This window comes from Filicampus tigris, chromosome 3 (assembly GCF_054856515.1).
Source record: "Filicampus tigris isolate MCC_2025a chromosome 3, RoL_Ftig_1.0, whole genome shotgun sequence".
Taxonomy (NCBI): Eukaryota; Metazoa; Chordata; class Actinopteri; order Syngnathiformes; family Syngnathidae; genus Filicampus; species Filicampus tigris.
In genome coordinates, this window is record NC_141219.1 from 30,371,613 (window position 1) to 30,396,411 (window position 24,799).

General features: G+C 38.8%; 1 protein-coding gene across 7 annotated transcripts in view; it reads right to left on the bottom strand.

Annotated features, from left to right (window-relative positions):
* The window catches only part of ano1a (anoctamin 1, calcium activated chloride channel a), a 113,682-nt gene that overhangs the window by 16,839 nt on the left and 72,044 nt on the right, over window positions 1–24,799 (bottom strand). For 6 of the 7 annotated variants that reach the window (XM_086026911.1, XM_086026909.1, XM_086026906.1 and 3 more), the window contains 9 exons: window positions 21,647–21,732; window positions 20,289–20,300; window positions 18,253–18,324; window positions 17,902–17,976; window positions 14,579–14,780; window positions 14,305–14,416; window positions 12,335–12,392; window positions 12,055–12,155; window positions 232–374 (listed from right to left, as the gene is read on the bottom strand). In XM_086026911.1, coding sequence (XP_085883037.1) covers window positions 232–374; window positions 12,055–12,155; window positions 12,335–12,392; window positions 14,305–14,416; window positions 14,579–14,780; window positions 17,902–17,976; window positions 18,253–18,324; window positions 20,289–20,300; window positions 21,647–21,732 — 861 coding nt within the window. The remainder of the gene's footprint in view (window positions 1–231; window positions 375–12,054; window positions 12,156–12,334; window positions 12,393–14,304; window positions 14,417–14,578; window positions 14,781–17,901; window positions 17,977–18,252; window positions 18,325–20,288; window positions 20,301–21,646; window positions 21,733–24,799) is intronic. The other variant, XM_086026907.1, reaches the window with a different exon arrangement.

A 24,799-nucleotide genomic window follows, 5' to 3' on the forward strand; every position in this document is an offset into this window, starting at 1 on the left:
TGAGAAACTAATATGATCTTTGACAAATGATACATAAAATGTCAAAAAGTATGTAGGATAGATTTTTAAAAAATATTATTACTTTAGAGCATATTTTTCTCCCCATCTCTGACTCTTTTTTTGTATTACCAAACAGCCTGCTCACCCTTGCCTCATATATTGTATTGTACATAAGTGTAAATTAAAAGTATATAATTGGGATTTAATAAAAAAAAATAAAAATCAACTTACTCATTTCCATATACTCAGGGTTAAGACCAATAAAAGGACAGAGGAAATGGTCCTTCTCGTGCTGTTGCAGGTTTTTGGTCAGCTCCTCTTGTTGCTTTGGGTCCAGCTCAGACTTTTTCTTACGTAGCATTTTTTTCAGCTTGCTACAGAAAAATAAAGAACAATGAAAGTACAGTTTTCCCCTGCTATATCGTGGCAAACCAATCAAGGCCACGCTATATCACAGACAGTTTGTGGAATGTAAAGTTCAGACAACCACTATTAAAAAAAGGGACATGAATGAGAACACCAGGACCAAGTTTATGAAAAGCCTGTCTGTGTCAATAACTGAATGCAAAGACAGTTGATGAATTTCTGGGTAAATTCACCTGGAAAATCTCAAGTGTTATGGATGCTGTAGGTCCTATTAAAACTGAGGCAACCATAAAGAGGAAGTCAACCCAAACATATGTTTTTCAAAAATATGTTCTATGTAAGCCCACTAGTTGAAACAAGGCATTCTGATAAAAATTGCGTTTGCGGAATAAGAGTTAATCCACCCAATTTTAGCCATCTCTGGGGACGGCCATTTTATCACTTCTGTCAACTGAAAATAACAACTTCACAACTGCTCAGTGCCCAGGTAACGACCAATCACAGCGGATCTGTTTTCTAAAGCTGAGCCGTGATTGATCGCTACCCGAGCCTTGAGCAGTTGTGATGTTATTTTCAGTCGACAGAAGTGACAGAATGGCCGGCCCCTGAGATGGCTAAAAAGGGGTGGATTTTGCTGCTTTAACTCATATTCCACAAGCGAAAGATTAATCAGAATGCCATGTTTCAACTAGTGGGCCTGCTGGGAACATATTTTTGAAAAAAAATGTGTTTGGCTTGATTTCCTCTTTAAGCACATCTAAAACACCCTAGAGGTGTACAAGAGAATAATACCTTTTTGGGGTACTGGCACATTAGAATTAGATTTTTATGGAAAATGGCACATTTAACCTCTAACATCATTTTTTTCCCCTTTTTTGTCACGCATGATGTGTGTACGGTGTGTACGGTGATCGACTGGTTAGCACGTCCGCCTCACAGTTCAGAGGTCGTGGGTTCGATCCTGGCTCCGGCCTCCCTGTGTGGAGTTTGCATGTTCTCCCCATGCCTGCGTGGGTTTTCTCCGGGTACTCCGGTTCCCTCCCACTTTCCAAAAAAACATGCATGGTAGGTTAATTGGACACTCTAAATTGTCCGTAGGTATGATTGTGAGTCTGAATGGTTGTTTGTCTCTGTGTGCCCTGCGATTGATTGGCTGGCAACCAGTTCAGGGTGTACCCCGCCTACTGCCCATAGACACAGGCTTCAGCACGCCCGTGACCCTTGTGAGGATAAGCGGTTTGGATAATGGATGGATGATGTCTGTACTGTACAGGTTTTGTGAGTTTTCAAGCATGTTTAGACCCTCATCTGTGGTTTCTTTTCAATGATTTTTCTTTTTCCCTGAAATGGGATTTTGAGTTTTTCCTTGCCCAGTTGGGCAAACCTTCCTCTTGTGTTAGGGTCGGCACCGACCCATTTTAATTTTTAAATGCATAAAATAATCACTTAAAATTCGTTTATTGCATCAAGGCTTGTTGACTTTGTCAGGAACCTTGATTTCAACAAAATCCAAAAAAAACATTTTTTCACTGCATCATAAAATGCTCTAGTTGAAATTATGTCCTTTGTAGTGTTAGGGTCGGTTATAAAAATAAGATTATAAAGCAATAATTAGAGCCAAAATTGAACTAAAAAATGCATTGTCAGCCGCCACAATGACAGCCACCTCCTCTCCCAATCACGCGACCTTCTGGGATGCTCATTTGTCCAGGATTGCTGCAAAAAAACAAAACAAAGATGTACATGTCCAGACACGTCAGATCACTTCACTCATTTGACTTGCAGAGGGCTCATCTCCAATTTGCAGCATAAAAATTAAAAGAAGATTCACGTGAGTGAAGCTCTAGATTGCATTTTTGGAGAAAATGAGAGACAAGACACAGATCAGTATAGTGATGCAGAGGAGCAGGTTTCTGAGGAAGAGAACAATGTGGAGTACCAGCCAGAAGACACAGACACTTCTGAGTCTGATGAGGAGGTCACTGGTGCTGAGGCTGCTCCCGTTGACGGATTCAAATTAAAAAAATGGTCGGCTCTTTTGGAGTTCAGTACTTCAACATGCACATGACAGGGCAGCTGCTGAAAATGTCATCAAAATGACCCATGGTATCACAAGGTTTTCTGCGACCAGAGTCATTGACATAAAAACATGTTTTGAGCTATTTATGCCAATGTCAAAAAAAGAGTCATCATAGCTATGGCAAACCCGGAGGGAAAAAAAGGTCCATGGTGACAACTGGAAAGACATTGATGAGAAATACCTTGATGCTTTCATTGATGTACTTCTTCTTGCTGGAATGTACACATCTTGCAATGAGGCCACTGATAGTCTCTGGGACATATCGACAAGCAGAAATATTTTCCGGGAAACAATGTCACTTCAGACCTTTCAAATGATATCAAGACTCCTCAGATTTGACAACAGAGAGACCAGAGCAAGATCTGACAAGCTTGCTCCCATCAGGGATGTCTGGGAGAGATGGGTGCGCCTCCTTCCAATGATGTTCAACCCAGGTCAAGAGGTGGATGAACGCCTTGTTCCTTTCTGGGGAAAATGCCCCTTCCAGCAATACATACCCAGTAAGCCAGGGAAGTATGCATAAAAATCTGGGCCGCCTGCGATGCAAAAACGAGCTATGCCTGGAATCTACAGATTTACACAGGCAAAGGTGCGAGTGGCATCCCTGAGAAAAACGAAGGAAAACGTGTGCTCCTCTACATGACCACTGGACTGCAGGGTCACAATTTCACAATTTTTTTTTACCAGCTATGACCTTGGACAAAAACTTCTCAAGAGGAAACTTACCATGGTGGGCACAGTGAAGAATAATAAACCTGAGTTGAATGCTGAAAACGTGCAGGTAAAGGACAGGGCTCCACTTTCCTCCAAGTTTGCTTTTAACAGACACCACCACTGTTGTCTCATATTGTCCATAAAGAAGACGGAGTGTGTCTACTCTTCACAAAGCTGCAGCTGTGTCATCAGGACACTTCCTGCCCACAATTATCCTTGACTATAATAAAAACAAAGGAGGAGTGGACAATCTGGACAAGCTGACAGCCACCTACACGTGCTAGCGAATGACCAGAAGATGGCCAATGGTTGTATTCTACAACATCCTGGATGTCTCTGCATATAATGAATGCATTTGTGTTGTGGATCTACATCCACCAAGGGTGGAACTCAACCGAAAAAAAACAAGCGGAGAATGTTTCTTGAGGAGCTGGGAAATTCCCTTGTCAAGCCACACATTGAGCGAAGGGAACGAGTGCCCCGAGACAGAGATGCTGCAGCCATTGTCAGACAGTTGCAGAGCTCGCGCAGCACTCCATCCACATCATCAGCAACACAGAGAGAATCTGCATCAGCATCCTCCTCAGCCAGCCCTGCCTCAACACCACCCAGAACAGCCACGGCCACAACACCAACCAGAACAACCACAATCACAAACCCCCTGAGACCACCTGATTCTGTAAGAAAGAGGTGTCACGTCTGCCCAACCAATAAAGACAGAAAGACAAACATATTGTGTTTCCGTTGCAAGAAATATCTCTGCACACAAAATGTGTCACTGTTTGCCACACATGCATCTAAACACACCCCCACAGACCCCACACCCACACACACACGCACATACACAGGCAAGTTCTTGCACACATACTTTTTTTTCAACTCTGATTTAGCGTTCTAATAGTTTTGGAAGTAATAATTGATTTCTATTGGTTTGATTTGTTGTTTGTTTGAACTTGTAAATCAATATTTTGTGTTATGACCTGTTCTGTGTTTCAATGCGTTTATATTAAAGCTCTATTGCTGACATTTTTTTGTGGTTTTTTTGCATTTTCTTGAAGAAAATATATATGGGTCGAAAATGACCCATAACACCATAGACACTAGATAGTTACTATATTTATTAATTTTAAAATGAAAAAAAAAATCAAGCAAATTCATTTCAGAGATGTGTTCTATACCCCTTAGCAATATTCTGGGAACACAACATCATTTCATTTATTTATATTATTCTCTTGAGGTTAATTTGTCTTTTTTTAATTGAAATCGAGAGGTATACAAATAACAACAATAACAAAAAGGCCCAGACACCCACAACAAAAATATTAAACCCAACATTTTCATGGATAAGGAAGCCTAACAATAACCAAGAGATGCGGAAAAATAAATTGGAATTTAAGTTTTTATTTTTAGTGTATTTTAAAGCTGATTTAAGACATGGGTTGAAACCGACCCGTTAACACCAGTGATGGTAACAGAAAACTAACACAGGAGGAAGATTAAATCATGGGATATCATTACTTATTGTCAAGTGCAGGCTTATAAAGCCCTTTGAGACTCTTTTGTGAGTTAGTGCTATGCATATAAAATAACTTGACTTAACTTTACTCTTGCATTTGCAGTATGTTTTAACTCCTGTTAAGTTTTGGTTGTTAACAGACACATACTCATGGGAAATAATCCCTCATACACTATATCTGCGACTAATCATATGCATATACAGTATTATCTGTGCATGAACATGGCTAAAATATGGAATATTGAAATGGTGGAAAATGAGACAAATTTAGGAAGTAAATAAAAAATTGTGGACTTCCTGTTAGGCTCAATGTATGCCTCCAAGAGACTTTATTTTTGAGGTATTAGGCTGCTACATATGCCTCCCAATTTTTATAGACCTAGGTGAACCATAGAACCAGAGCTGCTCACTTCCATATTTGAAGGGGGCGCTAATAAGTCTTTTTTGTTTTTCTACAATCGCACAGTAACAGAATTTATGTTTATTTTTTTTGCAAGTCCTGATGTGCATGCAAAATGTAATGTTTTCACACATTTAGACCATCTAAGTCAGCATAATTTTTTTATGGCGAACACAGCCAACGGCAACAGCAATTGATAAAATAAAAAGAAGGGATAGACCGATTATCGGCCGGGCTGATCTGCACCGATATTTGGCTTTTTGACGAATATCGGCATCTGCCTTTTTTAAAACTCGGCTGGCCAATAAGAAATCAATTTAAAACTGTGGAAATCAAAACAAAGACATGTGAAAGTTTAACATTTCTGTCATTTTGAAATTTTCACTTACAGTAAGTATTCCCACCTACGGGCCTCTGTCTAACGAAAACTCCCTCACCCGGAAAAAAAACGTATGCATTAAATTTTCTTCTACTATGTTACATTAACGATCGATTCCTTACAACGGAAGTTCCGGTATCCGGACCCCATAGCAAAGCCTGCAGTAGCACAAACTCAAACAGTTTCCGCTTGATACGACGGAAAAAGTTTGACCGCTCCGCCATCATCAGATCAAACGGAAGTTCCCTCACTCGGAAAAAAAACGTATGCATTAAATTTTTTACTACTACATTACATTAACGATCGATTCCTTACAACAGAAGTTCCGGTGCTGTATCCGTAACCTATAGCGAAGCCCGCAGTAGCGCAAACTCAAGCAGTTCCCACTCGATACTACGGCAAAACTTTGACCGCGCCGCCATCATCGGATCCAAAACGGCGACATGTAAGTTGCTTCATTGGCATGCGTTTAACTGAAATTGCAAAAGATTTAAAATGTATTAATTTACATTTTCGTCTGTAGATCATGGCATCCAAACGAACAAGAATGGTAATGACCGTGGAAGAGAGAGTGAAATGCATCCGATTAAGCGAAGCTAGATGGACAAAGTAAAAAACATCCAGGAGACACTTGGAGTCGGTAAAACTCAAATCTTCCTTGAAAAACAAGGAATCGATTCTGGCTCAGTACGATTTCGGCAGTTTGCCTTCTCAGAGGAAATTGTTTGCGGTTCGACAGACGAAGTACAGTGGCGTAAATGAACGTGTCCTTTTGCATGCACAAGAATCACCAGATATCAGTTTTGATCAACGGGACAGTTACTTGCAATTAGCAACAAAACTGTATGATACGCAATCATTTTCATACAGCAAAGAATGAAGCCAACACAACAACTCAAAATAGACTCATTGTTTTCCTAAGTCTGAGAATCAACATTTAAATACAGAACAGTTTACTGTAGTTAAGTACAGTACTGTACTGCATTGGTGTAACAATATTTTTTTCAACAGTATTTGGGCCATGTTTGTTATACTGTACTGTATTTTGTTCATATAACTGTACTTTATAGTGCAGTTTTTTTTAATACATTTTTTGGGGAAATAATTTTTTTGCATTATATTGCTTGTGTTACACTTGTTACACATGTATTTTGTTAACATACCTGCACGTTAATACAGGACATGTAGCGTAGTCGTTTCCCACATAAGGAAATTCTGTTATAAGGAAAGATTGCACAATGCAAATATGGTTTCTTATTAGAGAATACTTACTGTACTGTAGAAAATTACATGGAGCTATTGCTTTTATTTTCTTTTATCCTTTTTAAGACATGCTGACAACCCTGGGTGCTCCCTGTACTTTTTGTTAGAATTTTATAACAGATGTATACGGTCAAAGATTTTTTGTAATAATGATTTTTTTTAAATCAACATTATGAAAACCTGAAACATTGTTCAATAAACATGCTTAAAGACGTTACAACAAAGTTAAGAGCACATTTTTCTTTAAATTTTGATGCCAATATTTTCCTTTTTACTGAAAATTAATATTGGCTCCAAATATCGGTTATCGGCCTCCTTGACTCCCGTACAAATAATCGGTATTGGTATCGGCCCTGAAAAAAGCGGTCTATCTCTAATAAAAAGCTTTGCTTTTACTTTTAATATTGAACTCTTTATATGAAATTGCCACCGTTTCAAGACAAACAGTTAACATCTCTAGGAGTTCTTTTAAATGTGACCACTATAAGGCCAAAAATGGGGCCAAATTAAGTAGAAATTCAAAATTCCTGTTAGGTTTACTATATGGCTCCATGAGACTATTTTGTAGGTCTTGGGCTGTTACATATGCCTTCAACTTTTCTTAGATCTTAGTGAAACGTAAATCCGGGGCTGCTTTGTTAGGGGCGCTACTGAGCCATCCATCCATCAATCCATCCATTGTCTACCGCTTATCCGAGGTAGGGTCGCGGAGGCAGCAGCTTCAGAGGCAAGCCTGGACTTCCCTCTCCCCAGCCACCTCTTCCAGCTCTTCCGGCGTGATCACAAGGCAAGCCGAGAGACATTGTCTCCAGCCTGTCCTGGGTCGTCCTTGGGGCCACCTGCCAGTGGGACATGCCCGGAATAGTCTCACCAGGGAGGCGTCCAGGAGGCATCCTAATCAGATTCCCGAGCCACCTCAGATGGCTCCTCTCAACGTGGAGGAGCAGCGGCTTGACTCTGAATCCCTCCCGGATGGCCACATTTCTCACCCTCTAAGGGAGAGCCCGGACACCCAGAGGAAAAAAAACATTTTGGCCGCTTGTATCCAAGATCTTGTTCTTTTGTTCATGACCCACAGCTCATGACCATAGGTGAGAGTAGGAACGTAAATCAACTGGTAAATCGAGAGCTTCGCCTTTCGGCTCAGCTCGTTCTTCACCACGACAGACCAATACAGTGTCCGCATCACAGCAGATGCTGCACCGATCCAGCATCTGTTTCAGCCTACCCTCACTCACGAACAAGACCCCAAGATACTTGAACTCCTCCACTTGGGGCAGATACTCATTCCCTCGACCCGGAGAGGATACGCCACGCCACGCCACGCCGACTGTGGACCATGGTCTCAGATTTGGAGTTGCTGATTTTCATTCCAACCGCTTCACACTTGGCTACGAACCTCTCCAGTGAGAGTTGGAGATCGCGGCCTGAAGAAGCCAATAGTACCACATCATCTGCAAAAAGCAGGGATGCAATACTGAGGCCACCGAACCGGACTCCGTCGACACTGCCTAGAAATTCTGTCCATAAAAGTTCTGATCAGAATCATTGACAAAGGGCAGCCCTGGCGGAGTCCAACCCGCATTTGACAACAGCTACAGCTGTAACAAAGCACTTTGCATACAACTAAATAGCCATAAGCCATGCAACAAGTGAAATTAATAAATTAACATAAAACACTATATACAATAGACACTGGAAAAACAGTAGAAAATGTGTCAGTCTCAGGTTAGATCACAAGCCAACGAATAGAAATGTGTTTTCAAATGGGTTTTAAAAATGGACAGGGAGGGGGCTTGCCTAATATTTAATGGAAGGTCGTTCCAAAGGTAAGGAACAGCGACAGAGAAGGCTCGACCCCCTCTGAGGCTCCGCTTAGTCCTCGGCACCTTGAGCAGCGCCTGGTATGCAGACCTGAGGCTGCGGGATGGTGCGTAGGAGTGGAGGAGCTCAGAGAGGTATGACAGGGCGAGGCCATTTAGTGACTTACAAACAAATTGAAGAATCTTAAATTGAACACGAAATTGCACAGGGAGGCATTGAAGGGAGGCCAGAATTGCTGTTATGTGCTCCATATTCCGAGGTCCAGTTAGGAGGAGAGCAGCAGCGTTTTGGACCAACTGGAGACGTTTGAGAGAGGACTGGCTAACTCCAAAATAAAGTGCATTACAGTAATCTAGCCGAGATGTTACACAGGCATGGATGACTGTTTCTAAGTGCTGATGGGAAAGGGGGGCTTTACCTTAGTCAGCTGTCTAAGATGAAAGAAGCTGGACCTTACAACAGCGCTGATTTGCTGGTCCAATTTAAGATCATTGTCCATTTTGAAACCCAAGTTTGAGAGTGTTGGCTTTAGATATGGTGCCAGGGCAACAGGGTGCGATGTAGAAAAGCCACTGAGACCGAACACCATAACTTCTGTTTTCTTTTCATTGAAATTCAGGAAATTGAGTGACATCCAGTCTTTGATGTCCTCTAGGTAGGACAAAAGTGGTCTTATCGAGAATGTGTATTTTTTGCTCAGTGGGATATAGATTTGACAGTCATCTGCATAGCAGTGAAAGAAATACCATGTTTTCTGGGGATGGAACCCAGGGGCAGTAAATACAATGAGAACAGCAATCGCCCCAAAATAGAACTCTGTGGAACACCATACATTACGATAGAGGGGCAGAGCAGGACTCAGGGGAACCTAGGCTAACAGAAAAAAGTACTGCCAGCTAAATAGGATGTAAACCACTCTAGAGCGCATCCGCTAATGCCCACCTGGTGTTGCAAATGAGTCAAAACAATACTGTGGTCTACCGTATCGAATGCTGCAGTCAAATCCAACAAAACGAGACATAGTTGTCAGTGTCATTTGCCAGGAGGATGTCATTAAAAACACGTAATAGGGCAGACTCTGTGCTATGCATCTTCTTGAAGCCTAACTGGACAACTTCCATAACATTGTGTTCATCCAAGAAAGCTCTTAACTGTGAGTACACCACTTTTTCCAGAATTTTAGATGGCAGCTTGGAAATGGGTGTAAAATTTGACAGCACACTTTGATCAAGGCCAGGTTTCTTAAGCAGGGGTTGCACTACAGCATGTTTAAAATGTTGGGGGACTACACCAGATGACATGCTGCTGTTTCTAATGGCCAGAAAACGAATTTCCAATACTCGGGAGAATCTCCTTAAAGAAATGTGGAGTAATGGAGTCATGCGGGGAGCCAGATGGCTTAATATGGCAAACCACCTCCTCAAAAAATGCCATGGAAACCGCCTCAAAGGAATCAAGCACCGTAAGTTTCCTCAAAACCAAGTACGGCACCGAGTGGTGCTCCTAAGGGGGTTGTACTGTTGCGACTGATTTTGTGATTGGTTATTCCTTGATGTATCAATTGCAAAGCAAATGCTATGTTCTTTTATATGTCACCTTTATTCTGTCATATAGGCCTGATGTCTGACAGCATATAGTAAGCTTGGGTTACGCAGGTGGTGATGTCTGTGCCATGTTGTCAGTATTTCAAGGTTTCTTCCAGTCAGAATGTCAAGCTTTTTTCCATATCTTTTGTATCCAGCCCTGCTCTCTGTTGTTATTTCATATTTTTGTAGATAAAAAGTTTTACTTTACAACTTCTGTGTCATGCCTGCTTCTGGGTCCAAATTCTGTTCCTCATGTGACACTGGCCGTGGTCGCTGCTCTGAACCTAATAATAATAATAATAATAATAATAATTTCTGCGAAAACAATAGGGACCTGATAGCGTTCGCTGCTTGGGCCTCAATAATAAAACAAATGTTTTTACAAAAACAATAGGGACCTCACAACGGTTGCTGCTCAGGTCCTAATAAATGTTTTAATAATCCATCTGTATGACCTCTTTCACTGTAAATATGCAATTTTATAACATGCAGACCTGCAGCTATTAATACAAAGCAGCCGATGTATGTACACATTTGTTTTCATGGCAAAATTTAGCTGGTGCGGCTTTTAATCGTGTGTTTTGTAGTCCAGAAATGATTCTACCTCACATCCGATGTTAGCCTGGTGTCATGTTCCAGACAGAAATAAATGCTAAAAGACATGAATAAGATATTTTAGCTACCAATATGTTTGTCTGGTTCTCTGTACAAAACAAATTATTATAACAGTCTAATGTTATTAGGGCTGTCCAAAACGATTATTTTTCTCCCGATTAATCTAGCCACTATTTTTTCAATTAGTCAATTAGTCTAACAATAATCTTTTTGACTAATCTAGCGATTATTTTTGAGTTGACGATTATTAATTCAAGAAGAGCCCATACTGAAATATTACAATGATTTTGAAAAGGCACACATTATATATTAGTGTAGTCATGGACTATGGTAAGTAGGCCAGGGTTTCCTCTATTTTCATTTATTTTTATTTTTTTAAGCAGCGGGAGCAGGACATATGCTAAATACGAGGTGCATGCTGCGCTGCCCAAAGAGTCTGCACTGAGACTGTGAGACCGAGAGCGGAGTATATATATAAACAGATGTCACATGTCACATATTATTGTTTCTGGATACATAAAGCAACAGAATCAGTAACGCTACCTACAAGCACCAACACAGTTTGACTGGAGTGAAATAGCTCTGCAAATGTTAGCCCCATAATACTCAAAGCTGAAACACAACATTGTGTAATTTTGACTGCAAGCCGCTGCTTTGAGAAATTAAACTAAACGATGTACGTTAATATGTCGCAGATAACAGCAACTTCAGTAAAACCGGGTCATACTAGTAGTTAGTCAGATGGATCCTTCAACTTTTTTCTTCCTGTCATCTTCCAGCAGCACCTGGGTGAGGTGTTCGTTCATCACTAATGTGGCACGCCAACACGGTTTTACAAAGGCTAGAGACGACCAACTCGTTTGACTTTTCGTTGAAATATGTCCATACTTTGGACTTTTCGCTTTTTTAGCTGATTCGTAGTAGCGCTTTCCTCTTCCCCGCCCGGAACGCAGTCTGGGATCCGGCCGGCGCCTCCGCCATTTCTGCTGCTCTTACTTTTCTGCTTTGCACAGTTGTGCACTTGTTTACAACTGAAAGTATGCACGCGTTGACGCATTTACGTCATTGACACTCGACGGTATGTAAGCGCCGGCGTATTTACGTCATCGACACTCTGCGTTGACGGTATGTTGTGCGGGCCGACTGTTTGCGTCATCGGTGACGTCGACTATGGCGACTAGTCGGGACAGCTCTAAATGTTATAACTGAAATGACTAAAATAAAACGATTCAGAAGTCAATTTGGTTGCCATGGGATGACCATGACACCAGTATTTAGATTATTCCAAACAAATGAGAGTTTAGCACTTACGGTATGCCAATCTCAAACAGGTTGTTTTGGATGAGTTGCTTCCCAAGCATGGTGATACATAACTGGATGCATAATTCCATAAGGCAGCCTGCGTCGGCACACTGGAAAAACAGGACATGAAGACACTCAACTCACCATGTAAAGTACAGCCTGTGTGGAGCCAACTAATCAATTTTCATCAAGTGTTAAAATATTATATTAATCTAATCTTATATACTATATTTAATATAATATTAAAATATATGAAATATATATTTTAAATCCAAAACACCAATGTTACCTCTTCCATTCTGTATGATCCTACAACATACAGGTACTTTCCTGGCCGCCCAACAAGCCTATGGAACAAACAAATGTTTTATACACACACACACACCCACGCACGCGCACCCATGCATGCACACACCCTTTTGGGTTTTGTTGCACTTTTTCACTTTTTATTGCATTATTTCCAATAAAAATAATTACTGCAAAATAAAGCAATATTATTTTAGGAGGAGAACGAACGTCATCCACTTTTGGGTCTTAGCTTTCAGTGGGTTTCTTTTCCTCGTCAGTGAAATGTGCGTCCACTAGAGGACAGACTATGCTTTTGAGAACAATACTGCGGGAAGGGAACGCACACGAAAAAGTGCACTCCTGTGTTGTGCAGGTTTAGCAGGCAGTCTTGCTTTTTAAAAGAACCCAACACCACTGGTCAGCCGGTACTTGACCCAGTTAGGAACGATTAGATGGACGGATGAAAACCTACCTCCGTCCTTAGGCCTTTCATTTTAAAAGAATTCTCGTCCTCCGTGTATATATATATATATATATATATATATATATATATATATATATATATATATATATATATATATATATATATATATATATATATATATATATATATATATATATATATATATATATATATATATATATATATATATATATATATATATATATATATACACACACACACATACACACACACACACTACAGTTGTTTTAAAATGTATATTTTTTCAGGTCCAACCCCCTGAATTTGTTGGGATAGGTGGAAAAACTCCTCTGGTGAAAATTTTCCCAGTTCTGACAAGATTTACCCCTGCCTCGATGATCTCGAAGTTTAGCTTCATTTCATTTTATGGCTGACAAAAAGACAATAACGTATGAGTGCTGAAGTTTAAAATGCTCCTTTTTTCCTTAATCCCACTATGTCCAGGGATGGAATTTTCCAAAACCAAGCTTGTCTTTGTGGTCAAATATTGTAACCCAAATCAATACATAAGGGTTTTGGTTGATATTTGGTTTTGCACTGTAGTCATGTGGTTATACCGCATGATGTTTTGATTCGGCATTTGGCTGAGGTGTTATCTTTAAATCATGGCTGCAGCTAAGCAGAATTATTTGATTGCTCCAATTCCAAATCATTTGCTTCCCAAAACAAGTGTACAAGTTCATCACCTGTGAAAGCACATTCTCAGGGCTTCCATGGATATTTGAGGCATCATGGCTGCCCTGGAACTATGTTTATGTGGTTTCCAATACTGGTGAATCAAAAAGAACCTACGACAGTTTAGAAAATTTCTAACCAAACATTTGCTACCCTGCAAGCACTCGCCGCTCAATGAAATATGGCTTTTAGGCTACGCAGTCATGGCTACCCCTGACAAAAATGGTGAAAAAAGTATTGTAGTTGACTATTTATATAAAGTAAAATAACAAAAATCAAGATGTGCGGACATAGCTGAAGTCATTTTGGGCTTTTCTTTTCTTCACCTCATTTTTGTTATTTTCACCAGGTTTTGTCTATGTGCTTGTGAGCAACAAAGTCTAATGATGGGTAGGTTATAAAATGTAGGCTTCCCCGCCAAACAAATGGTCAACGAAGTGAAGTCTGCTTGGAATGCCAGAGAGCAACCATCTCCCCTGTGGCTTGTGTTGAGGTGGAAAAACCGTGGCATGGCATCCCTATGTATTAAGTAGGCTAGTCAAATGACCAGGCCATGGAAGTCCCCCGAAAAAAAGGGGAACTTGTTTTTCCACACAGGGCCAGATAGCTTTAAATAGTTAATTTTTTTCCTTAATACATAAAAATCAACATTTAAAAACAGAATTTCATATGTACATGGGTTATAATAATATGACAATAAATAAATATACAATTAAGTCATTTTTGATGCACTACTTGAACTTTGTAAAAGTGACAGTAATAAATGGTAATTAAAAAGTGCAGCTATGCAAATTGTGTGTGTGATTTCTTACCTCCCTCTAAAGAAAGCCAAATAAACAATAGGCGTGAAGGCATTGACAAACTTCAAAACAAAGGTCTTGACGATAAGCCGCTCTTCAAAGCTTTTATCTGTTTTTGGAACCTCTGCAAAAGATTGGGAAAAATGCATTTAATTGCTATTGAATACTAAAATTAATTAAATATGCCTCTAAGATAATTATCCATTACACACACAATAACATTAGAGACTAGTATTTTGTGTTTTGCTCCAGAATCCAATCATCCCCTTGTATGTTTTTTTCTTACCAAGGACAGTGAGCCAGCGTGCGATAGCGCCATAGATTTCATCCAAGACGATGATGACAATAAGGTTGATGATGGCAGCTGTTGTTTTGACAGTGGCTCGGACATTGTACCCTGCTGCAGGGTAGGTACTAAACTTTAAAGCTGTTTTAATGCTAATCCGGTAGAGAATAACACCAAAGACAATGACAAATGTCACTGAGATCTATAAGTAAGGAGAAAGAGAACAAACAATGTGTCATCTAACAACAGAAACCTGTGAAAAATTACTGTATCACTGCTTTTCTGAGAAATTCTGAATTGAAGTTTTTAAACGTTAACATCTTCAGGGAACATGTTATGCAGCTGATTCACAATTTTTAAAAAATGCCCAGGGTTCCCACCTCTTGCCTTGGAAAGGTTTTGAGATGCTTTCCACATAAATTTAGTAAAACAATAAAAGTGAACTAAGCATTTTTCTTAAACAGAGGTATGAATTAGCAGAAGGTAGGAATAGCCAATAGAACAGGCCCACTGTTGTCTATTAACGATGTGAAGGCTGACACAAGTAAGAACATGCATTTTGAGGTGCATAGGGCTATACTCTCTGCTCACATTAAGCCAAATGCAAGAAAACATATAGGACGGCTGTTAGTGAAGTTTGCTGACGGTTATGACTTATCGGCATCTGCTGTAACTTAAATGAAACACCAAACGTGAACGAAAACTCACCAAACTATGAACACACATGGGACCTGGCAAAAAATGTGATAGTTTAAAGTTGCCATACACAAGTACAAAAAAAGGGTCTGTAGCGCCCCCTAATGTGGTTTAACGTAGCCCTGTCCCAGTATGTTTAACCTACGAAAACGAAAATTGGGAGGCACGTGTAGCACCCTCAGACATACAAAAAAGGACTTGGATACCCATACCTTTTAATTTGTACAGGAAGTCTCTTATAAATATTTTAATGTACACTTTTGGCCCAATTTTTCCACATTTACAAGAGTCATACTTTTGTCCCTGTGTCCTAGACGGTTAACCCGACTGACCTCAACCTTTGGCTATACCATCTTAACACCTTGGACAACAACAGGGAAAAACATCACACAACATTTCAAAATTCCTTCTTAATGAAGTATTCTCGGTTGTGCGTTTCACCTAGATCTAAGAAAATTGAGAGGCAGATGTAACAGCCCACAACGTACAAAAAAGTATTTGGAACCAAGCAGGAAGTTTGCCATTTTGTATTTCTTTTGTACTCTGTTTTCATTATTAATGACAACTTACACCTGGCTCGATGAGTGCATGTTTAGGGTCTCAAAAATGTGATTCTTGATGGAGAAAAAAATAAAACAAATTCAATTCTACAAAAACTATAGGGACATTGCAGTGGCCGCTGCTTGGGTAGTGCCTACGTACTGGCAGAAGGAAATACACGTTTTATTCTTTGATGTTTTTCTCCTAGCAGTTTAATCAGATCTACCTCAAATTTACTCAGAACAGTGTTACGAACGTGCTGTTCGCCAAGAAAGCAACACTGTTTTTAAGGGTGTAAACATTTTTTAAAGAAACCTCTTGAAACTTTGGTTACATATCAGGCTTGGCACAACATTCAATATTTCAGGGGGTAATTATGCGATTTTCAATAAATGCCTCAGTAGCGCCCCAACAAAGCAGCCCCGTTTGTATGCTTTACTTGGAGCTACAAAAATTGGGAGATAAAACAGCCTGAGACCTACAAACAAGTCTGGAGCCATATTCGACGCCTAACAGGAAGTCCGCCATTTGACAAAATCAAATTTTGCCCCATTTTTGGCCTCTTAAGAGGCCAAAGAAATCCTCCTAGAGATTTTTTCTGATCATCCTCAAACTTTGCATGTGTCATTCAAGCATGTAAAAGATGAAAAGTTCAGAAAAGTTTTTCATTTAATCGAACACTGAAAAAGTGCGCTGATTTTGATGGTTTAAAATGTGTGAAAAGATATGAAAAAATGGTTCAGAAATGTATTCTATAAACTTTTTATGAAACAGCCCCCGGTTCTACATTTCAACTAGGTCTCTGAAAATTGGAAGGCATATCGTCACCCTCTTAAAATAATCGCTTAAGACATTTTTTTTTGTTTTTTAAGACTTAAAACTGAACCCCATTCTGATGATGTTACATGCATTAATAATTTCGTTTCAGGTGTAAAATTGAATGATCTGTCTAACTAAGGATGCTGCCGATTTCACCAGAGGTGGACAGTTTCCTGAAAAAATGCTTAAGGCAAAAAAATTAATTTGGTCAAAATATGACTTAGGCCATTATTTTAAGAGGCTGACGATATATTAACAACCCAAAACCAACAAAAAAGTCTATTGGAGCCTACCGGGAAGTTTAGGTGATGACCAATCACGGCTCAGCTTCAGAAAACAGGTCAGTTGTGATTGGTCGTTACCTGAGCCCTGAGCAATTGTGATGTCATTGTCAGTCGACAGAAGTGACAAAATGGCCGCCCCCTGAGATGGCTAAAAATGGGTGGATTAACTCTTATTCTACAAACGCAATATTAATCAGATTGCCTTGTTTCAACTACTGGTCTTGCATAGAACATATTCATTCATCCATTATCGATACCGCTTATCCTCACAAGGGTCGCGGGGCGTGCTGGAGCCTATCCAAGCTGTCTTCGGGCAGTAGGCGGGGACACCCTGAATCGGTTGCCAGCCAATCGCAGGGCACACAGAGACAAACATCCGCACACACAATCACACCTAGGGGCAATTTAGAGAGTCCAATCAACTTACCATGCATGTTTTTGGAATGTGGGAGGAAACTGGAGTACCCGGAGAAAGCCCACGCAGGCACGGGGAGAACATGCAAACTCCACACAGGGAGGCCGGAGCCGGGATCGAACCCACGACCTCTAAACTGTGAGGCGGATGTTCTAACCAGTCGAACACCGTGCCGCCCATAGAATATATTCTTGAAAAAAATATGTTTGTGTTGACTTCCACTTTAAGTTTATAAATAAACCGCAGAGGTGCCTCTTTAATTTTATGAGCGGTAGATGAGGTTGATGCAGGCATTATCCCTCGAGCTCGCAAAAAATTAATCAAACTCTTTAAAGCAGAGAAATATTCGATACAATTGCATGGATTGTACAATAGCGGTAAAATTGAAAGTTGATTGTTTTTGGGCTGTTTTTTGGCTTTAATGTTATGAGATAAATGTAAAGAAACACTTTTAATTTCATTTAAATTATGCACACTGAATCAAGCATTAGGAGTACAAAGCATATTGTTAAAAGATTTCTTTCAATAAGGCTGTTAAAGAATCTAACTGAAAGAGACGTGTTACTCACCATGAAAGCCATCATGGCCACAGTATTCAAGTAAGCTGGCAGTCTGTCTGTACATGTCAGCTTCACTTTCTCATCCTAAAATAAAAACACACGAGTAAAAAAACAAAAATAGCAACATAAAAACACTGCCTCTGGAGCTGCCTGGATTATTGATATTAAATTATTTAATTGATGATGATGATGATGATTATAAATTATTTAACACAGTATATAAGTTATACAGCCTATAACCACGAACAGGATAAAGGAGACACATTAGACTACAAATTACGTCATATTTGCAGTTTCTTTGACATAATAGCATTTAAAATATGTTATAGATTGATGGAAACATTTCCCCAGTTATTTTACCTTAGAGATTGAATTTTCCTGTCTCAATGCCTTTTGCATGACACGGAACTCATACTCTGCTCGGTTGTGGTCCTGAAAAAGACATCACTTTATCATGTTAGTTACCGCAAATATTATCATTGAGAGAAGGCTGTGAGTAAAGGTCCATTAATAAAAATGGAATCATATATGAAATAGGCCAAACAAAATAATAAGGTGAGAGAAATTTACTGAACCAACATTAAATCATCAAAACAGAAACACATGGGTAACGACATTATTTTGGGAGACACTCACAGTTTCAACTGCAAGTTTACTATAGTACACAGTTTTGCATCAGACACATCCACACTGAGGATTGCGTTCACACTAGCACATTTTAACTGTGCTCTAGTTTGTGTCCCTCATTGGTGCAGTTCAGTTGGACAGGTGTGAACACAGTCGGGAGACTCTGGTTCCAAAAAAACAAAACAAAAAATCAACCGTGTTGGTCTTGGTAGTGTTCCAGTTGTACTCTAGTGTGGTTCTGATGTGATGTGAAAGCAATCTGACCTTGGTTCACTACAGCCAGCATTTGAGTGCATTTATTCTTACCCTAAACAGCTCATTAGCCTCTTTGTTTTTTAGTGACACAGCATGTGCTAAGCTTGTGTGTTGTGATTCAGCATGTGCAGAGTAGAGCACCAACATTAACAATAGCATAGTCACTTAAAGAGAAAGTTAACCCAAACATATTTTTTAAAAGAATATGTTCCCAGCAGGCCCACTAGTTGAAACACGGCATTCTGATTGATTTTGCGTTTGTGGAATATAAATTAAGCAGCAAAATGCACTCGTTTTTAGCCATCTCTGGGGGTGGCCATTTTGTCTTCTGTCGACTGAAAATGACATCACAACTGCTCACAACGACCAATCACGGATGACCTGTTTTCTGAATCTGAGCCGTGATTGATCGTTGTGAGCAGTTGTGATGTCATCTTTAGTCGACAGAAAACAAAATGGCCGCGCCAGAGATGGCTAAAAACGAGTGCATTTTGCTGCTTAATTTATATTCCACAAACGTAATATTTATCAGAATGCCTGAATGAACTAGTGTGCCTGCTGGGAAGATAATCTTGAAAAAAAAATGTTTGTGTTGACTTCCGCTTTAAAGGGTTCATTATGGTGACATAAGTACAGGTGACCTAGCTGGAAACAGTCCACTTATGTATGCGGGTGTGGTTAGCACCACACATCTGCCTGGTCTTGTTCAGACGTCTGATGCAGTGCACTCGGCTATTTGCTAGAGCAACAAATGGGGGTTTTGGTCCATTTTGTCTTTATTTGTGCTTCTTCATTCTTTTTACAGAGAAGATTAGAAATTTCCTTCACGAACCCCAATGATTTACTTTTGATGAAACTAACAAAACACCAATTGATATACCTTTTTTGGGGAGGAGACACATTGCCCCCTACCCAGAAATGCCACCCTGCTTGAATGCACATATCTCACATACCAGTAAAGTAAACTTTTTAGTATCTAAATCAGCGTTAGGTGTGGATGTGAATGGTTGCCGTATACTTGGCACACAGGCGATTAGTCACGAATGGGTTAAGTCGAATAAGATAAACACACATACCTTAACTGCAGTATAGGTAATTGATTGATGGTTGTATTACCACATTATTACAGCCTTTGCTCATCAGCATTTCCCTACATTAGCAGATCCACTAACTATAATATGCTATGGGTTAGGGTTATGCTATACTGCTATACTGACAGCTTCTTTTGCTGAAATGCATCTACTGAGAGCAAAAATAATATTTACTTTATATCCCATGCTTAGATAATGTTCATATGCAGCCATGCACCCATATAGCAGCCTGCAGTAACAAATAGAATGCAGAAAGACAATAAATGTTTCGCAAAAAGGGCTAAGAAATCCAATATTGAAAAATATTGCCCCAAGCATTGACAGAAAGGAAGCAGATAATGTCGAGATTACAAAAGTAGTAAAACTTGCACTGAAGACTTACTAAAAAGTGTTAATAGAGGTAAAAGGTAAAGCAAGTCAAACCTTATGTTCCTCCTGTAAAGTACACCATAAACAAGAAAGGGACAACATGTCAGCCATTGTTTATATGTTTATACAACAATTCATACAGTACATTTACAGAAAGTCAGCTGTTTTAATAATAGTGGAAAAAATATATTCACGTAGTAGTCAGCATTTTGTGAGATTTTGGAACTTTTTCTGAAACAGGTTTTCTTTTTTACATACTGCATTTGATTTAAACGCTACAATAAAACACATATATTCCCTACAAATACTAAATAGTCTTACTTAAATCGGAAGTCAACGCAAACATTTTTTTTTCAAGAAAATGTTCTATGCAAGCCCACTAGTTGAAACTGGGTATTCTGATAAATATTGCGTTTGTGGAATAAGTGTTAATGCACTCGTTTTTAGCCATCTCTGGGGGCGTCCATTTTGTCTTCTGTCGACTGAAAATGACATTGCTCACAACAAGCAATCACGCCTCAGATTCAGAAAACAGGTCAGCCGTGATTGGTCGTTGTGAGCAGTTGTGATGTAATTTTCAGTGAGAGAAGACAAAATGGCCGGCCCCAGAGATGGCTAAAAATGAGTGCATTTTGCTGCTTAACTTACTGTATATTCCACAAATGCAAAATTAATCAGAATGCAGTGTTTCAACTAGTGTGCCTGCTGGGAACATATTCTTGAAAAGAATGTTTGGGTTGACTTTTGCTTTGCCTAAGAAATCAGGTAACTGTCTTACACTGCTATAGTGCCAAATTATTAAGCCACATTGTGACTCAATACCTCAATATGTATGAAATGGACGTTTTATATTCTGCTGAACACGTTCATAATTTTGCATCACTTTAGAATCTCATTTATTATTTCACCATGCTCAAGTGGCTCATAACCAACGTGTGAAACCCCTGCAAAACAGCGCCTCTTGCTCTAACTGGTGTCATGGCTAACTTATCTCACTGTTATAATTACAGTAGGCTGTTACAACAAACTAAAAAGGTAATTTAATTGTAGATTATTACTTTTCACAAAATTAATTTAATTAACTCGTAATCATAACACTGGTCTGCATCTCAGAATAAACAAGAATGTACGGGGAGAGATTTGTGTCAAAATTATTCACACAAAAACATCCGCGATTTTCATGTGTTTTTCAGATCCACAAATATATATGGATACATTATTTACACATTTTTTTTGGGGGGGAGAGGGATGCAGACCAGTGTAAAATGTAATGGAATTATATTTTGATGTGTGACTTTGGAAATGATACATGATTTGTACAAAAAGAATATTAACATAGAGATTTGTAAAACTCTGGACAGCATCTATAAAAATATATTCAATATATATAATTATATTGTGCTTCAGCTCACCTCCTCTTCCTCTTCAAAGCCTGTCAGGTCCCAAACATAGTTAAGGCGCATCTGTCGTCTCTTCCAGTGCTCCATGAAGAGAACAGCTACACAATGAAACATACAGAGCTAAACGTAAAACTCATAATAAAGTATAAGGTTTGCATAACTTTAGATTATTTTTCAATAGTCAAAACTAATGTGTTAAAAGTCTTGTCAACGTTAACATGTCGCTGACGACATCATTGGTTTATACAATAGGAAGTAATTAAGTTTGTATATGAGCCATTCTACCGAATTGGTTGAAATCGCAGTCCCACAATGAAAATCAAATTTTAAAAAACAATGAAGTGTTCAGACCTTGCATATTTAGTCATATATTATGATCTATTTTACCACAAGGCATTAATTGAGATACTATTAAACTGAATGTATCAAAAGTCATATTTTATGTCACTTCCTATTGGGATGTGGCTGTCCCAATCTCTAACTCCTGAATTTCAATTCATGAAAAAAAAAATGTAGAAGATTTTTGCCAATTTACAAAATACTTTACTTTAATCGAACATTTTAGTTGCTTTAAAATGTATGGTGAAAGATTTACATAGATTTTGTAGATTTTTTTAAATTAGAAGTTTTTATGTAAAAAACCTGTCCCAACTTTTCATGTCAGTACCAAAACGCAAAGATTATTTGTCTGTAGGCAGGGCTTGGTTTTAGTGACATCCCCAGAAATTTCACCAGTAAGAGACATTACTACCTTCATGTTCATCACTGGCCACATGGCGAGTAATTAGTTGACAGCATTATTAGGTTATGTGCCCGCCAAAGTCTTCTGAAAATCAGCATGTGGTTCTAAGGACCGTCACTACCGAACACCTCATTCCGGCAATAAAATGAGCACTTTTGATTTTAATGCTAAATGTACTATTTTCTATCTCTGTACACATGCTCAAAACTGTCTGTGGTTGCCACGTTGTGCCTAGCATTGTTGAGTATTGTCAACAACTATCATAAAATGTCACTACCGAAACGGTCACTACCGAAATAATGGTTTCGGTAGTGACAATATGATGTTTCTTTTTGAATAAAATAAGTTTTAAATAATATAATACATAGATACATATGTCATACATAGATCTTTCTGACTTTAACAATATTTTATTCCATATTTTATCTTAAGGGAAAAATCAAACTGAAACAGTCACTACCGAAATATACAGAAACGTTTCGGTAGTGACATAATGGTTTTGGTAACGACAATATGATGTTTATTTTTGAATAAAGTAAGTTTTGAATCATAAAATACATAGATACATATGTCATACATAGATCTTCCTGATTTTAACTATATTCTATTCCAACAACAAAATGCCAAAAAGCCTAGCAGAGACAGAGTACAGGTGAAGGGTTAGAATGACCCAGTGAAATCCAAAGAATATTTAATAAAGGAAAGAGAAAGAAATAAGAGATGGAAGGAAGAAGGAAAGCTGAAGTCTATCAATGAATTCTCCAACAGAGAGCAAAGGAAAGTCATAAGAGCATGGAGGAAAAGACAAAACCACCGGCTGTCTCTCAAAAAAACAGAGAGAGAGGGAACATACATACAGGCACATTATGTTACAAAAATGTTTGTGTAAGAATAATAATGTACATAATGATTCATGTGTTAGATTTTTCAAGATTAGGCTTGTTAGCTTTATTGGCTTTGTAGGTTTAGCTTTATATTATATAAAAATAGGGGGGAATGTAAGAATAATAATGTATATCATGATTCATGTGTTAGGTTTCTATTATTAGGCTTGTTAGCTTTATTAGCTTGTGGGTTTAGCTTTAGCTTTTCCATATCTAGGCCCCACTTGCTTGGTGTCCTGTCCTTCCAAAATACAACACTTAAACCTTTGGATAACAAGATATGACTTTGCTGGCCATCTTAAAAAAAAAAGAAATAACAATAATAAAAATAATAACAATAAACCTGCAGGATTAAATAAGAACTAAACGAGAAAGAAAAAAAACTGTGAAAAAGAAAAGGATGGCGAAGACCTGTGTACACTTAAATTCTGTGTGTGTTTGTTTGTGCAAATCATTTGTGAAACCCTGTGTGAAGTGTGTAAGTGAACAGTGATTGGGAATTAAAATACCACGAGGTATTTTATTCCATATTATGCAGTAGGATTATGAACAGCAGACTGGTGTGGATGCAGAAGCAAGAATTCTCCACCCGAAAAGGTTGAAGTGAGAATTACCACAACAGGAAATTTGAATTGCTGATAAAAATCCAGTTTTTTGAACACCCTAGGTGTTAGCAAACTGGACAAAATTGTCTATACAATGGGGAAAATGGGTGGTAAATTTAAATCATAAAAAGCAATCTAATGATTGGAAGTCTGTTGAAAAACAGGATCCTGATAAGATCCAATATTTAGACACATCGATAGCTGAACATGTTTTTAATGGTTGTTTAAGTTAATTACACATAAAGTAGCCGTGTTACAGGAATCAATCATAAAGCAGAAGCGTTTAATGGGCAAAAAGTAAGAAACGAAGATAATGTGACTTGAGCAGCGGCGCAGACATCAGGGAGGGGCACCTGGGCCCTCTGCTCCTCTATTGTCTGACCCTGCGACAAGGCGGAACTATTCGTGTTCATTATTATAACATTTGGCTGAAGAAGAGCACAAAGTTAAAAAAAAAACTACGAATGTAGAAACAACAAGTCAAATAATTGGGACACAATTGTGTGCTGGAAAAATAATTGTAGTGGGGAATAGAAACAAAAAATGCAATTCTCCACTCCACTATTTTAGTGTTAAGCACAGCATTATCTTAGATTATGGCTACCCCTTATTCAGATGATAGATTGTAAAGGTCATTGACCTCAGTTTTGGTGCGGCAAGATAGAGACAAAACGAAACTAATATTTTTTCTTTCAAATTTTTCTTTCAAATTGGATGGTGCATTGCCGCACTGTGTAAAAGCAGTTATTGCAGTATCCATTGATGTACAAACAAGTGCAGCAAAGGATGGGTGCCTCAGTTTCCTCAGTTTCCAGTTGTTGTTATTTTATTTTTAAGTGCAACCATAGTTTTGTTCCATACCCTGATTTTTAGAGTGCCACGAACGGTCCCTGCATTGTTTTAACAAACGACCATGATCTTTTTATCATTAGCG